The sequence below is a fragment of the Manis pentadactyla genome, chromosome X, assembly GCF_030020395.1.
Source record: "Manis pentadactyla isolate mManPen7 chromosome X, mManPen7.hap1, whole genome shotgun sequence".
Classification (NCBI taxonomy): Eukaryota; Metazoa; Chordata; class Mammalia; order Pholidota; family Manidae; genus Manis; species Manis pentadactyla.
The window spans coordinates 29,957,203-29,972,416 of record NC_080038.1 but is presented as its reverse complement, the minus strand read 5'-3'; the positions used below and the strand labels follow the sequence as shown (position 1 = coordinate 29,972,416).

At 34.5% G+C, this 15,214-nt stretch overlaps 1 protein-coding gene across 1 annotated transcript in view; it reads right to left on the bottom strand.

The window, feature by feature from the left end:
* CFAP47 (cilia and flagella associated protein 47) overlaps nucleotides 1-15,214 on the bottom strand; it is a 510,608-nt gene that overhangs the window by 406,119 nt on the left and 89,275 nt on the right. The window contains exon 22 of the mRNA XM_057495502.1: nucleotides 3,232-3,373. Within this exon, the coding sequence (XP_057351485.1) occupies nucleotides 3,232-3,373 (142 nt within the window). The remainder of the gene's footprint in view (nucleotides 1-3,231; nucleotides 3,374-15,214) is intronic.

The window sequence follows — 15,214 nt, the reverse complement described above, 5'->3', positions numbered from 1 at the left end:
GGAGAAGAGAGAATGGCTTGCAATTCTGGGTTAGCACTATTTTAATTTTAAAATGAATACATGTAATTTAGGAGTAAACACACAACATCAGGATTGAGAACATCCTACTGAGGCATCATTCTCCTACTGAGGTGATGGCTGAGGGGATAATAAACTTGACTAGACCTTGTAAACATAAAATGGTATTGAGCAGTGGACTATTTCAAAGAAGGCTCTTAGCATACATTATCTATCTAAAGGGCTAATCAAAATTATCTGGAATTTATGGATTTACAGTGCATTACTGGTAGGAGAATGGAAATTTATCATATGGGCATTTCCTATGTGTGTAACCTTGAGTACAAAAATGGGGAATTCCAAAGACAGCAGCCTTTGAGAACACAGATTCTACAAATGTCATATAAAAGTCACTTGTTAATTCAAAACCAAAAGGCATCACAAGGAAGGGAAAACAGACAATTTGGAAGCTGTGTCTCATATATGCCAACTTCTACAGAAAGAAATGTTACATCTTTGCCTGGTTATACCTGTATCATTTGAATCACTAGTAAACTTTGGTGTTTATTAAGTTATATAATTAGTCTGCTTTGACATTTCAACCCTTTGTAGAAATGCAATAATATTTTTTAGAAATTAAGTATAGAAATTGTTGAACAAATTTTAAACTGTTAAAAATAGAAACATTCCAGAACGGCGTATTTATCAAACCTGTCGATGGGGAAGACAATCTAATATTTAAAGCAATGTTAGAAATCACAGAGGAAATGATAGCTAGATTTCACCTTACAACTTTTAAAGAGATCTATTGAAAAAAATGAATAAAACTAAAGGCAAACAATAAATCTTACAAAACATTCACAATAAATATGAAGCAATATAACAATGTTGCCAGGCAGAGCTGTGTTTGGGGAGGTCTCTCCCTGTGCACCAGGTGACAACTCACCTTGGATGAGGGAAATTTCTTGACTCCGAACAAGAAAGAATTCTTGAGCAGGTCAGGTCAGAAGAGTGTAGGTAAGGAAGGAATTCTTTAGAGCGAGAAAAGCAGGAAATGGTAGCTACCCCGCAGGCAGCTGAGAACAGAAAAGTGAAGAAGGAAAGAGAGAAAGTTCACTGAACTCCCTTCTCGGCCTACAACAGATTCCCTTGCCAACTCCTAAAGCTAGGGTCACCTGGTGTTCCATGTCCACTTGGATCTGCACAGTGTGGGGACTAGCTCCTACTACCACAGGATTTGCGGAAGCTGCAGAGCAAGGGATGAAATGAGATTATGCTCTGAGAACTTCCCAAAGAAAGGAGATTTTCAGGCAGGCTACTAAAGAGCAGATCATGCAGCTGCAGTTCTGTCCGGGTCACCCAAATGATGGGGACTTGCAGGCCCAAGACGGAGTTCTCAGCAGCCTCTCCCTACTTATCAGGAGTAAAGCAGAGACTTGGAAATATAATGAAATAGCAAAGAAACAAAGACGCTTACCACTGGAAGAACACAGAGACAAAATGCAATTAAGTTGAGCAGTGAGAAAGTTTTATTTACAAGAATGCACTTAATTAAAGGAAAGTGCGAGCGACCTCAGAGAAGACGGGTGCTTAAAAGGCTGGGAGTTCCATCTTTTAAAGATTTTCAGGTGACAAAGGGCCAGGAGGTACAGACTTGTAAAGCGGTCCCAAAATGCTTATCTCTGGTGAGAGACATTAGGTCTCCTTTCCTCTATTATCAGTCCTCCAGGTAATTCTGCAAAATTAACACAAGTAACTGGTAGATTCCTCTCCAGGATAGCAGCTTCCCTCTGGGAACATATCAATCAAGACTGCCCACCCTGCCCCCAAAGTGGGTTGAGCTATTGTCTGTTTACTAAAGAATATGTTAGGAGCCTTACCTCCTAACTTTCTGGTTTTTAAAATGGAATCTTAGCCTTAAGACTGAATCCTTCCTGTTCTTACTATACTATTTATATCTTGGCTTTTTTTTGGAAAATTAATCAGGATGCTTGTCCCATGTCTCTGAGCTATCTCAAAGGGATTGCTGACATTTATCAGACAAAAACCTCATAAACAAAGGAACAAAAATTGAAGTGATGTATTTTTAATCACATAAATATCCATTTCTTTAATTCAATTCTGGTTAGAGTTTACACTGGAGGAGGGGTAAAACAGCACAATTCTTTACAAAAGACCTTTTGCAAAATTTATTTAGAGCTTTAACATGTATATGCTTAAGAAGGAATGCATCAAGTTCAGAGAACCTCATTTTCAAAAATTCTAAATAGGGAAAAAGGATTATACAAAGAAGTGTTCACTATTATAATATTTATATTAACAAGAAAATAAAAGAAAGAAACAACCTAAATGCTATGATTTATGCTGTACTAATCTACAAGAGACATTTACCAGATGAAATATTCTGCAATACTTATCACTGTTAATTTAAATAATTAGTAAGGGTTTGTAAGATCCAAGTAAAATTTTCTATTAAGAGTGAACAGATTTCAACTTAACATAGGCACTAAGATCCCAACTATGTTAAAAAATAAGCTAATAAAGGCAAAATAAAGAACAAAAGGAAAATAAGATACCAAGATATTAACTGATCACTTATTATTGGTAACTTTATGTCATATAAAAACAAAACATAGTATAAGATAGTATATACTAGACTTGCCTTTTCGTGAAAAATACTTAAACACATATAATAAAACACAAAGCCAAAGCTTGTCTAAAGTATGGTGTGCAGAGTGCATCAGTCATATACTTGAATATTTGGAGAAAATTAGTAAATAAATATTCAAAAAATAATTCAAAACCTTAATATACTTGTCCTTTATGTGTACTTAGTCCTTTAGTAAACTATTTCTTTGGGGAAAAAAATTCTGAAATAAAATTTTCATTATTTCATTTTATATCCAATGTATTTTACTTTAATAATTTATATTTTGATTTAATCATTTAAAAACTTCCAACACAATAAGGTATTAAATTGACCTTTGCTTTTAATTATATCCTATTTTTTTAAGCAAGGGTCAGTCATATGAGACTATATCCATGCTATTTATCAAAATTCAATCTCACAGACTCACAATTTAAGTGACACACAGGAATCATATCATAATTTTACTTTCTAGTATTTCTATTTTTCAAAATTAAACATCATATTATGAATTTTTTTAACTTTTAGCTGCTTAAGCATAAATAGCTTGTTTATGCACATCAGGTGAATGTTTTTATATTACATACCAGCAGCTTGAACATGACACGGCCGAATAAGTGGTGTTGTCTTTGATACCATAGGAGAATTTGTCAAACAATGTTGAGTGTAAAGTTCTGAAGCCTTGAAGAAATTAATTCGAACATGCAAATTAAAGTCATATGTTGCCACCTAACAAACAAAAATTTAATACATTAACACCTGTGACTATTTTTGCTCTAAGAAATTTGTGATATTGGTTTTTATTGTATACACTCGTTGTACATATTTAAAGTATACAGCTTGATGACTTGATTGACACAGTCAAGCTAATTAAAATATCCATCACCTCACATACTTACCTTTTTCTTTCTTCTCCCTTCCTTTTCTTTTCTTCCTTCCTTTTCCTCTTTTCCTTCCCTTCCCTCCTAACTTCCCCTCCCTCCTCCTCCCCTCTTCCTTCTTTTCTTTCTTTCTTGTGGTGAGCACACTTAGGAGCTACCTTCTTAGCAAATTTCAAGTATAACATACAGTATTATTACCAGATCATAAACTACCATATTACCCAGCAAGCTCACTTCTGAGTATTTATCTTAAGAGACTGAAATTAGGACCCCAAAGAGATACCTGCACTTCTAATGTTCATTGCTACATTATTTACAAAAGTCAAGTATGGAAATAATCTAAATGTCCACCAAAGGATGAATGGATAAAGAAAATGTGCTATACACATACAATGGAACATTTTTCAGCTTTAAAAATAAAAGCAAATTCTGCCATTTGCAGCAACATGGATGGACCTGAAGGACATTACACTAAGTGAAATAAACCAGACACAAAAAGACAAGTAATATATGATATCACTTAAATATCACCTAAAATAGCCAGACTTACAAAGGCAGAGTAGAATGGGGGTTACCAGGGGCTGGAAGAGGAAGATGTGGGAAGATGTTAGTCAGGGGTACAAAGTTTCAATTGTACAAAATGAGTAAGTTCTGGAGATCTAATGAGATACTATGGATTTAGCAAAACGGCAGTTTAAGAAAAGTTTAAAAAAGAAAATCATCTTGTGACATTGAAAGCACATTATTTTCAAAATAAGACTTTGTTTATTTTTCATGAGTTCAAAAATAATTCTTAAAAGTAAAAAAGAAATTAAATGATTCTTGTTAATTGAAAATGGCCAAAAAACCTAAATATAAAACTTAAAAATCTCTAAGTTTTATAGAAAAAAATAATCTTTGTAATCTTTGGTTAAGCAAAGATTTCTTAAATACAATACCAAAAGAACCATCTATAAAAGAAAGAAATGATTAAACTGTACTTTATTAAAATTAGAAACATCTGCCCTGTTAAAGATAATGTTAAGAAAATTACAGACCAAAAACCATTTCTGACCAAAAAAAAAAAAAAAACAAATCCAGCTTGTACCCAAAATACATAAGAAACACATGAAGATAATAAAAAATAAAGTACCAATTAAAAAGTAGGTAAAAAATTTGAAAAGAAAATATACCTATACTATATTACCTCATGAAAAGATGTTTCACATCATCAGACAATGACATTACCAAGTGCTGATAAAGCTGTTAGCACCTACCACATTTATACACTACTGATAGGAATGCAAAATTTTATAGACATTTTGGAAAGTAGTTTTCCAATTTCTTAGAAAATTAAATATGTACTTAACATAACAGCCGGAACTCCCAACCCTAGGCTTCAAAATCTAAATCAAAGAGAAATGAAAATCCATTCACACAAAACCTGCATGGAAGTGTTTGTAGAGGCTTTATTCATAATTGCCAAAGCCTGAAAACAAGCCAGATTCCCTCCAAAAAGTGAATGGATAACAAACTTTTGTAAATCCATACAATAGAACATTGTCCAACAACAAAATGGAATGAACTACTACTGCTATGTATAATAACATGGATGTATTTCAAATGCATTATTCTAAGTGAGAGAAACCAGATTGAAAAGGTAACATACCCCATGATTTGATTTATATAGGTGAAAAGGCAAAATCATACAAAAGGACATCAGTGTTTGCCATGAACAGGAGGTTGGGAAAAGGTTGACAAACAGGCAAAAAAAAATTTAGAGATAAAACTGTTCTCTATATTGACTTTTTAAAGTGCTATACAACTGTATGATTTGCCAATATTCATAAAACAGAAAGAGAATTTTTCTGCATCATAATTTTAAGAATAAATGAAATGGAAAGAAGTTAAAGCTAACTCTTTAGCTCTGAATTTTATACAGCTGGCTTCAAAATCTAAATCAGACTAACAATATAGGCAGCTAGTCAGATGAGTCACAGAAGGATGAACACTTAGAGCCTCATAACATCTTGGTAATTATATACTACTAACTACTCATTTTTAAATGAAGACTCTGTGGTCTAGTCTTGATAAAAAACAGAAGTTTGCATCAAGGAGAAGAAAAAGAGCTAATCTTGATGTTTAGGACCCACACCAAAATCAAAGGATAGGGTAATATCAACCAAATGTTGGACAGCCAGCTCCAAGTACCCATCCCTCTACAGAAACATTGAAGAAGCAGCAAAAGCTGTCAGGACCTCATTTTTTAGAACTCTGGAAAATAACCAAAGATTTACAGCAACTAAGTGAACACAGGACCAAGAAAATTACAACTTAAAAATAGTAGGAAAGTTTTACGGTACTTTTACTTGCCCTTGTGCCTCTCTCTTCCTGACTCAGTGGCAGTCTTGAAAATGGCAGCCTATGTCCCAGTGTGGGACCCTGGTATCTGGTTTTGGATGAAACAGAGCACACATTCACATATGATTGTACTGGTCTGTTTTAACCTATCTGGGGCTACCTGAAGGACTGATCCAAAGTACTTGGCTTTGTTTTGCCTGACTTCAAACTCACTCAAGTCAGAAAAGCAATGGACATTGCTCAGAAATATTGTCAGGTAAACAAAAACTTTGCAGCTACATGGAGCAAAAGATTATTGTTGTGACATCCAAGTACAGCCTAAAACCTGGAAAGAAAAGCTAGGGAGACAGTTTCCTTGAGAAATTAGAGCATTCCAAAGCACCCATGTATACTAGGGAATTTGGAAAGTCACAAGCATACTCAGGACAGGACATGTGCTCAGAAAAGACCCAAGAAGACTCTAAGATATAACCTTTGTATGATCTCTAGGCTAAGTGCAATTGGGAAGTAAAGGCTAAAACAGTTATAAATGGCCTGGATAACTGCTAAAGAAGTGGAATGGCAGAGTCAATACACAAGGAAAACTATCAAAATGTCAGCTGAACACAAGCTAATGGAACAGAGAATTCACTGATCACATACAGCAATAAACATATTCTTTGCAAAAATAATCAGGAAAAGTTGCTAAACGAATGGATGTTTGTAGCCTTCAGCAATTAAGAACAGTAAATCCTGGAGAAGGCAGATAAAATTGATTTCCAGAGTTACCACATTATAACATTCAAATATTTAGTTTTCAACAACAAAAAAATGATAATGCATACAAAAAGAAGAAAAACAAAAAATCATGGCCCTTTCAAAGAAAAAAACAACATGACAGAAACCATCCCAAAGAAAGCCCAGACACTGGGCTTACTAGATAAAGACTTTAAATCTACTGTCTTAAATATACTGATAGAGCTAAAAGAAAAATAATGAAATAATATATGAAAAAATGAGAATATCAACAAAGAGAAATAACAAAAATTAATGAAACCAAAAGTTGGTTCTTTGAAAATATTTTTAAAAGGCAGAGGAACAAAACCTCAAGCCAGACAGAAGTAAAAAATATAAGACATGAATAACTAAAATAAAAAGTAAGTGAAAACACTACTATTAATGGTACGAAAAAAAGGGAATTCAAAAATAATTTTATCAACAATTATATACCAATAAACTGAATAATCTAGATTAAATTTACACATTTCATAGAAAAACATAAATTACCAAACTGACTCAAAAAGAAATAGAAAATATGAACAGACCTACAGAAGTGGATGATAAATCAGTAACACTCCCCAACAAAGAAAACTTAAGGACCAGATGGTGTCACTGGTGAATCCTGCCAAACATTTATAGAAATGATACCAATACTTCTCAAACTCTTCTAAAAAATAGGAAAGGAGGAAAAACTTCCTATGAGGTCAACATTACCCTGACATCAAATACAGATGAAAAGATTAAAGAAAAAATTACAGACCAATATCCCTTATAAATATAGATTATACAATCCATAAGAAACTACTACGAAACCAAAGCAAACAGTATCCTTTAAGTATTATACACCATAATCAAGAAGAATTGACCCCGACAATGCAAAGGTGGTTAAACAAAAACAAAAATCAATCAATGAAATACTTCACATTAATTGAAAGAAGGAAAAAAGTCACATGGTCATGTCAACTGAAAGAGAAAAGACATCTGACAAAATCCTACACACTTTCATGATAAAAGTATTCAGAAAACAACATCCTCATCACGGTAAAGAGCGCTTAATGAAAACTCCTCAGCTAACTTCATACTTTATGGTAACATACTGAAAGCTTTCCCCCTAAAATAAGGAACAATATTAAAAGGATGTGCACTTTTACCAATGCTAGTCAACAGTGTACTGGAAGTTGTAGCCAGAGCAATTAGGCAAAAGTTGGGGGTTGGGAGAGACTTTGGGAGATGTAAGACATTCAGACTGGAAAGGAAGAATTAAAAATATTTTATATTTGCAGATGAAACAATCCTATATGGAGAAAATCACAAAGAATCTACAAAAAAACACACTAGAGCTAATAAATGGATTTAGCAAAGTTGAAGCATACAAGGGCTGCAAACAAAAAATCAATTGTGTATCTAGACACTAGTAATGAACTCTGAAAACTAAAATAAGTAAACAATTTCATTTAAAATGAGACCCAAACAAATAAAATTCCTAGAAATAAATTTATCCAATTTGGTGACAAATTGTACATTGAAAAGTACAAAATATTGCTGAAAGAAATTAAAGGAGTTCAGTATAAATGGAAAGACAGCCCATTATGACTGATTGGAAGACAGTATTGTTCAGATGTCAGTACTACCCTAAGAGATCTACAATTCATTGAAATCCTTATCAAAATTCAAATGGCTATTTTTTTTCAAAAATGGAAAGTCCAAGCATTAACTTCAGAAGTAATAGTAGGGCCCCAAACAGCCAAACCAATCTGGAAAAAGAAAAAAGTTGGAGGACTCACACTTTTCAATTTCAAAACTTACTGGAAAGCTACAGTAATCAAAACAGTGTAATACTATCATAAGAATAAACATGTAGACAAATGCAATAACTTGGGAGTCCAGAAATAAATCCATACATCTACAGCCAATTCATTTTTTACAGGGACACCAGAACCTTTCAATAGAGAAAGAATTTGGTCCTTTATCTTACACCATATAAAAAAATTAAGCTAAATGGATTAAAAATTTAAACATAAGACCCAAAGCTAGAAAAATTCTGGAAGAATACATAGGGGAGAACTTAATGACATTGGACTGAGAAATGACTTCTTGAAAATGACACTGCAGCACAGGCAACAAAAGCAAACATAGATATATGGACTACATCAAACACAAAAATATTTATCTGTCAAAGGAAACAATTAACAGAGTGAAAGGGCAACCTATGAAATGGGAAAAAATATTTGCAAATGATATATCTGATTACAGATTAGTATCCAGAATACGTAAAGAGTTCCTACAATACTTACAACAAAAAGTTATAACCCAATTTTAAAAAGGGCAAAGGACATGAAAGGATATTTCTCCAAAGATGATATAGATTGCCAAGAGGCACATGAAAAGATGTTCGATGTCACTAATTATCAAAGATATTTAAGTCAAAACCACAATGAGTTATCACCTCACACCTGTTAGAATGTCTGTCATCAAAAAGACAAAGAGATAACAAGTATTGGTGAGGATGTGAAGAAAAGGGAACCCTTGTGCATTGTCAGTGGGAATGCAAATTGGTGCAGCCACTATGGAAAACAATATGGAGGTGGTTCCTCAGAAAAACTGAACTAGGGCTACCATTTGACCCAGAAATCCCATTGCTAGGTATATATTCAAAAGATTTGAAAGCAGGGTCTTGAAGACATATTGTATGCCCAACTTCATAATAGTACTATTCAAAACAGCCAAGCAGTAGAAGCAAAACAAATGTCCATTGATGGATGAAAGGATCAACAAAATGTGGTATAAATATTCAGCCTTAAAAATGAAGGAAATCCTGTCACGTGCTACAAATGAATGATCCTTGCGTACATTATGCTAAGTGAAATAATCCAGCCACAAAAAGACAAACACTATGATTCTACTTATATGAGATATCTAAAGTAGTCAATTTTATAGAAACAGAAAGTAGAATGATGGTTGCCAGGGTCTGTGGGGAGGGAGGAAAGGGGAGTAGTTAGTTGTTTAATGGGTATAGGTTCAGATTTGCAAGATGAAAAAGTTCTAGAGATCTGTTTCACAACAATGTGACTTAACACTACTGAACTATACACTTCAAATGGCTAAGATGGCAAGTCTTTATGTTACATGTTTTCTGTCACAAAAGTGAAAATCCAAAACATCATGCCAAGTGAAACAATTCAGAGACACATGGTCACATATTGTATAACTCCTTTTATATGAAATATCCAGAATAGGAAGAGCCATAGAGACTGAATGTAGACTGATGGTTGGCAGTGGCTGGTAAAGAGGGATGGGGAGAAACTGTTAAATGGGCAAAGGCTTTTACTTTGAAGTCTCGGAAATTTTTTTAAATGGCATAGAGGGGGTGGTTATACCATAATGTAGAGGCACTAAGTATCACTGAAATGCTGACTTTAAAATGGTTGATTTTATGATACGTAAATTTCTTCTCAAATTATTTTTTAAAAAATACAGGAAGGAGAGGTCAATCTGAGATTTCTAGGAATTCCCCAGAAACACACCATTTGAAGATTTCAAGATTATGTAGAAATAAAAAATATGAGAGTCTATTTTTCAAAAAGATTGAGACTATTAGATCTCATGAGATTATTCTATTAATATGAGATTAAACAGCTAAACCATTCTTCCTACCTAATATTCTCCTGTCTTCCAGATGGATGCCTGTGACAAAGAGCACACTTGAAAATAAAGTGGCCTAAACCTTTGAATTCTAATTGGTAATTTCCTCCTGCACCCTGAGCTGAACAGTCCAAAAGTATGGGCATGAGTAGGATTGGATGCAGCTCCAGCCTCAAGTATCAGTTTTGGAAATTTAGTTGTAAACTGCATAAATTACACAATTTATTAGAAATTAAAAATTATAAAAATATAAAATCCATATATAAAAGAACTGAAAATGCAACTGAGTATCAATGATAAAATTTTTATATATGTAAAAATTACTACAGTACTTCAAGTTAAATTATAAAATATGAAAATGATCAAAAATTCATTTTTTCTAAAGACCCCTTTATTTTTTAACTATGTGCTTTTTAAAATTAAAACTTAACATGATTTACTTTAAAAATAATTTTTAAGTATCAATCCTGCAAGAACTGTTGCTCTCTGGTTTCTTGGTCAGTTTCTAGAAGGGGAAAGGAGGAATATAGGCAAGAATGGCAAATGTTTTAAATGCAGGAAAGGGAAGAATAATAGTACCACTGACATATATCTAAGTTTCCAAGATCATGAGAACAAGCACTAATGCTTTCAGAGGCACATACACGTAGTACTGAGCTACACTCATAAAGTTCATGTTGATGATCTGAAAAGTTTTGAATAAAATGAATAGCTAAATGATAGAAAGGGAACATTTTACAGCTCAAGTCATGCATATTACCCTACTAGGCAAAACACTTGGGTTTTCATTTTCTTTTTACTCAACATTAGCTGGCTGCTATGGTTTGGAAATGTCCCCACAAAATTCGTAAGTTGAAAACCTAATGCCCAAAGACAACAGTACTGGGAGGCAGGGCCTTCAGGAGGTGCTTAAGTCATGAGGGTAAAAGCCCTCAAACCTGGGATGAGTGCCCTTTAAGGAGACCCCACAGATCTACCTAGGCACTTCTACCATGTGAGGACATAACGAGAAGTCTGCAGTCCAGAAGACTTCACCCTACCATGCTGGCACCTTGATCCTGGACTACCAGCCTCTAGAATTGTGAGAAATAAATTTCTGTTGTTTATAAACTACCGACTGTGGTATTTTGTTTCAGCAGCTCAAATAGACCAAGACACTGACCTTACCACTGACAATTCCATCTCCTGTCATAAAATCATCTGTAAATAGTCTGTTCTCAAAACAGAATTATAGGAGCATAAAAATATTGTGGCATGCTTTATTTCCATGGATGTTTCATTTGTTTTGAGAAATCAGAACAAGCAACTCATTCCCATGACATTCATTCTATTTCTGTAGAGACACCAGCATACAGATGTCAACAAGTAAATTGAGTAAAGATATATTTCATGTACAAATACTACCTGCTTTCATATATCAGTCCTTAGAAAAAACAAAATTCTCTTGATCTTATTTCCCCTGGAATTTCTCATTATTAATAATCAGCAACTATATTGTCTGACTTCTATTTTTCCTTTTTGTTTGCCTTTTTTTCTTATTTGAGTATTAATATAAATCAATACTTTCTACCAGGTGTATCTTAACAGCATATTATTTTAGGTTATATTTTATTCTTTTTCTTTTATATGATATGGACTCATATTTTAAAGTTAAATAATATATAAAAGTATGTTTCCCAAACCATCATCCTCATCTGATTGTGATGGATGGAGACGGTGCCAGTGGAAGACGCTGAGGGAAATGGAGAAGGAGATCAATAGAAATGTTAAGACAAGGAACCGAGGGACAGGCCAGGGTTCTGGACAGACCTCCACATGGATACTGAAGTCACTCAGAAAATGAGAAGAGTAGGGTGCAAAATACACAATGAGCCCAGCTGGTAGCAATGTCTAGAGGTCACTACTTAGTAAGGGAAAGTGGCAAACTCACGTAATACAAAGTCTGGAGAGGCAGCCATGTCTAACAGATAAAGACCATCTAGAAAACTAAACCCAGTGAGCAAGGCTTCCAGAAGTTACGGCACCTCTAGAACCATGCCAGATCCACAGGAACGGCTATATAAGCAGCAGCACCCCAGAGGTAGCAATGTTTATAATATGAAGAGACCGTGAAGTCTGAAAAAACACTGAAGACATGTGGAAGTGTGGAGATCGTAGAGGGCAGAAGGGAAGGGAAAGAGGGAGATCCGAGCTAGCTGGGATGAAAAGCTATTCAAAGGTCTCCACTTTGGGCGATGACTGAAGTAAAGAGTGCTCATGATGGATTAAGTCTTGACAGTCAGTGGGTAATGAGTCTTGCCTGTTTTTGGTCTAGTGTGGGGTCCCAAAGTCAGGAGTGGAAGACAGGAGGGTGGGAGAGGACTAACATACAGCACGACTGTGGACTTCACTCAGAAATTTCTCATGTTATTCATGATGATTATGCTGGTAATTATCACAATAACTTAATGTACTGAACCTAGCCCTTCGCTGTCTCTTTTAAGTATGAGGGCTTTCTCCATCCTGAAACATATATTTCCTAAAGTACTTTGTGCTGAATTCACAGAGCTGAGAGTCAATCTCTGCCTTCTCTTATTGCCGATTTCGTGTATGTAGAAGTTATACTGGACTTGCCTTCTCTTAACGCACATCCTCATAATTTACATAAAATGTGTTTTTACCCAAGGTAGTCGTGTAATTACCCAGAATGAAAAATGGAGAGGTTCCATGATTTCTTCACCCATGAAAGCCTTATCCCTTCAACAAAAGTGTATGAGTATTAGATTTATATTTTACACAGAAACTCAGTGACACAGAAAGGAAGATGAGTCCTATTCTTGTGAAAGCATTGAGGCATCTAATGAAGAGAGAAAACTTGGAAACTTTTGTGATGTGTACCATTCCAAGGGCTTTCCTAGACTTTGTCATTCACACAGAGGAATACCTCACGTTGAAAATGATACTCTTGATAAAGAAAAGAGTTCAGTCTCCCAGCCAGTGTTGGTAGATATAAATGCTTAGAATAGAAAAGGGGCAGGTGTCATTCAAATGTCTTGTCTTTTAATCCTTGAAGGATTGTTTTTAGCTTCCTGTAAGAGTGATTGGAAATCTAGAACAGCCACTGTGAAATATTTATCCAAAGGTTGCATATCCTTAAAGGGCAAACAAAGGATCATGGGGGGAAAAAACAGTGAAACAGTAAACAATTATCCCTCATTTTTAAGAGCTTTACAGCAAATAAACAGCAGCAGAGATGAAAGCCACAGATAGCTGCAGGGCAACTGAGCCACCACATATTAACTAGCCTGTGTTACAGGGCGAACCTGGGCCACAGCAGCAGGGAAGGTAAGGGTATGAATAGGGAAATATCTACACCAGTGCTGTTAAATACAACTTTCCCTGATGTTGGAAACATTCTCCACTGTCTAATAGCCATATGTGGATATTGAAAACTTGAAATGTGGCTATTTTGACTAAGGAAATACAATTTTAATTTTATTTAACTGTAATTAATTTAGAGTTTAAATATCCACATATGGCTAGTGGCCACCATATAGGGAAGCATACAGCTCTACATACTGGCCCAGAAGACCCATAAGTGGACAACAAGGAAAGGAGGGGCTTGAGCAACTTAGTATAAACAAACAAGGCCGGTCAAGGATGCCAAATATAATTACAATTCCCCACCAGAACTTTCGATTGTACCCAAACCTGGTATAGCATAGGAAAAGAAAGGTTATAACTAAAATGAATCAAGCCCTTTATTGCTGATTTCACATTTTCCTGCTACACAAGTCACCCACAAGAGCACCCACTGGCTATTTATATCTACACACATGCACACACGCTCACACAAAGACAGATAACTTGCAGCTAGCTATAAACATAGTGGAGGGCATTTGATATGACTGGAAACTGGATAATCAATCTGTCTCACTGGCTCAAATTTATGGAGCAAAATCTCACAGGGTATGTTGTCTCTGCAGGGTTTTTTTGTTCTTCTATTATTGGATTAAATTATATTCCAATACACTAAGTAAATCTTCCCTTAGTATACCAACTAAATGTAGAACAATTCAAAATCTTAAGCAATCTATAGCACTTCAGAGAATTGTAAATATATATAATTTATTCTAATTTTATAATCGATTTTTAGAATCTTAGAAGAGCCACAATCAAAACATTAAAAGTAGATTTACAAGTTTTTCATTGTTGACAGTGTTAAATAGTGAACTGGATTCAAAAAATGGAAATATCAAATTGCAGATGCATCCTCCCCAAAATCATTTAACAGATTTAAGGTGGATTATATATTTTTTTCTAATTTTAAGTGACCCTTACGTTAAATGCTTTTGTTGATGAATGATGACATTAAAAACACAATATATATACTTTCATTGGATGAAAATCTAAAATCACAAATATGGACTCATTAAGAAAAGCTGTAACTTGATCTTACTAGATTTTAAAACCTAGAGATTAAATTCCCACACAAACTTATTATTCTCCTTATTGAAGAATGTATGTGTGCAGGCAGGGGGAGGGTCTGCATACCTCTGTACTCATGCAAGATGCAGGCATTGGATAGGAGAATGACATTCCTTAATACTGCCAAATACTAACTTGTCACAGAAGGATTTTTTTTGAGTTTTTATTTTTACCAAAATTATAAGAATACATACTTGAGAAGGTAAAACAAAATTACAAACCTCCTTTTAAAAATCAGCATTCCCTTCCCTCCACCACTGTATACTCTCACACACACACACAAATACACAAATACATACACAAATCCACATGTAATTATTTGCAACTATCTTAGTTGTTTCTTTTAGATTTACCTCAACATAGCTAAGTAAACTACACACAGTGTAATAAAGCCTCAGTAAACATAAATTTATTTACCTAATACAAAGTATATTCTACAATCACAATGGAATATGTTAGAAAACAGTAACAGAGGGCAATC